Here is a 2210-nt window from a genome sequence, read left to right on the forward strand (position 1 = left end):
GACCGCAACATGTCACCATCATGAGGAAAACCTCCCAAAACTCAAAGACAATAAAGACAAGGCCAAAGAAAAGGGAAAAAACCGCCCCATGACCTAACACACCTCATAAAGTCCAGCGCTCCACCTAGATGCTTGCGCGCCCAGGAGCAACGCTGGACATGGGGGGCTTGTAGGGGTATGGTACTAAACCCGGTTTTACGACCCTAAATCTGTTATGTTTGGCTTATTTTATTACATGGACTAATACAATGTTATTGGGCTGAGGGGGTTTTGTGGAGGTAACCCTAACTGGGCTAGGCCCATTAGGGTACCATGATGGTGGCCATGAGGCTCTCTATATAAGGAGGTCTCCACCTCCTTATTAAGGGGTGATGCTCAATAAGAGCCACCACCACTTTTTTGTGTCTGTAAACAAGAGATCTTTTAGATCTCTTAGCAGTCACCTCCACACCCCCGAAAAACCATTGCAGGTCTCAAGCAACCGGAGAAGAAGATCAAGATGTGGCTCGTTCATCTCGAAAATCCGTGGAAACATCGTCATGGATCAGGTCAGATTCATTTCATGCTTCGACAACCATCACTATCATCTCACTCATGTTGATCTTGTTTTTCATGTTGGTTTCGGCCTCAAAGGATCCAGGGTTACTAGATTCTCTCAAAGTACCCAACTTGTTAGATTCTGCTTCATCGTTTGAGGAGGATCTTTCCTACTCTTTATATCATAAAAGTTGTAAAGACGTCGAAGGGATCATCTACCGGAAAGTCAAGGAATGGGTTAAAAAGGACCCGACTATTGCGCCTAGTCTCATCAGATTACATTTTCACGATTGTGCCGTTAGGGTATGTAATCCATCCTATATATATGCCGGCTTCTTGTTTGCATGTATATATTAATTGTGTTAATTTGTTTTTGTAGGGATGTGATGGTTCCATACTTTTAGACCATAGTGGGAGTGAAAGGTCCGCTAATGTAAGCAAGTCATTAAGAGGGTTCCAAGTGATCCATGATATCAAGGCGGAGCTTGAGAAGAAATGCCCTAAAACAGTCTCGTGTGCTGACATATTGACCACCGCAGCTAGAGATGCCACACTTTTAGCTGGTGGACCCTTTTGGTCAATACCGTTTGGAAGGAAAGATGGCCGCGTTTCCTTGGCGAAGGAAGCTGCTAGCGTCCCCATGGGCCGTGAAAGTGTTACCCAACTTATTGAGTTCTTTCAGTCCAAGGGTTTGAATGTTCTTTACTTGGTTGTCCTCTCAGGTATTATATATTATATTATATCCGAGGTCTAAGGTTTAGGGTATTTCTTTTCTGTTATAACAAATTATCGGTTAATGCTTAATCATAATTAACATAGAAAAATTTTAATTTCTAGGTGCGCACACGATAGGAAGGAGTACATGTGAGTCGGTGCAATATCGATTGTATGACTACAAAGGAACAAAGAAACCCGATCCATCTATCAATCCTCTATACTTAAACTACTTGAGGAGAAAGTGTAGATGGGCGTCAGAAAATGTGTATCTTGATGCCATAACCCCGAAAACATTTGTTGTACAATATTACCGTAATCTTAAGAAAAAGATGGGGCTCTTGTCGACCGACCAATTGCTCTACTCCGATTCAAGGACTAAACCAATCGCAGACGCGCTGTCTTACCAATCCTCACTCTTCTCCAACCAGTTTAGTGTTCCCATGGTGAAGCTTGCGAATATTCTTGATATCAAGTCTCAAGATAACGGTGAAATACGCACCAACTGCAATCGTGTGAATTATTGACATTCTTGTAACAACACCAACATGCATTTAACGTGAAGATATGAGAGGATCTTTGTTTGATATGAAGTTTTTAATTATTTTGATTATTCGCGTTTTTTCTTTTAGATTTCTTCGTAATGAAATTTAATTAAATCTATTTTAATATCTAATAACTCCTTAATTGGTAAGTGAAATTTTTATAGTTTTTAATATATTTTACTAATGACATTAAGTATATGAACGTGAATAATTATTGAAAATAATATAAAGTGAATAATTATTTAAAATAGAAAGACAAAACTTTATAGATGTCATTTTGACTCAATAATGATAAGCTATTGGCTAGATTATGTTTTTTTTGTTTTTTTATTAAAGTCTTATTAATTAATTAAAATAATAAATAAAAGAGTTAATGGTCATTTTCGTCCATGTGGTTTGCGACTTTCGCCACTT

The 2210-nt window shown here is 38.7% G+C and overlaps 1 protein-coding gene across 1 annotated transcript; it reads left to right on the forward strand.

Annotated features, from left to right (window-relative positions):
- The first annotated feature begins 581 nt into the window (after positions 1–581).
- On the forward strand, positions 582–1778 carry LOC143552180 (peroxidase 7-like). The gene is made up of 3 exons (XM_077042453.1): positions 582–840; positions 917–1259; positions 1375–1778. Exons 1-3 carry the CDS (start codon positions 595–597, stop codon positions 1776–1778), a joined length of 993 nt encoding a protein of 330 aa, XP_076898568.1. The 5' UTR covers positions 582–594.
- The last annotated feature ends 432 nt before the right edge of the window (positions 1779–2210 follow it).

Source organism: Bidens hawaiensis, unplaced genomic scaffold (genome assembly GCF_021521415.1).
Source record: "Bidens hawaiensis isolate Kalapana, Puna unplaced genomic scaffold, B.hawaiensis_p1.1 tig00016806_1, whole genome shotgun sequence".
NCBI classification, from domain to species: Eukaryota; Viridiplantae; Streptophyta; class Magnoliopsida; order Asterales; family Asteraceae; genus Bidens; species Bidens hawaiensis.

What these genes read in the sequence shown, in the direction of transcription:
- LOC143552180 (XM_077042453.1), top strand. Translation starts at nt 595, where the DNA reads ATGTTGATCTTGTTTTTCATGTTGGTTTCGGCCTCAAAGGATCCAGGG. An exon ending in TTCACGATTGTGCCGTTAGG is followed by an intron (nt 841 to 916) that starts GTATGTAATCCA and finishes TTGTTTTTGTAG; the next exon opens with GGATGTGATGGTTCCATACT. An exon ending in TTACTTGGTTGTCCTCTCAG is followed by an intron (nt 1,260 to 1,374) that starts GTATTATATATT and finishes TTTAATTTCTAG; the next exon opens with GTGCGCACACGATAGGAAGG.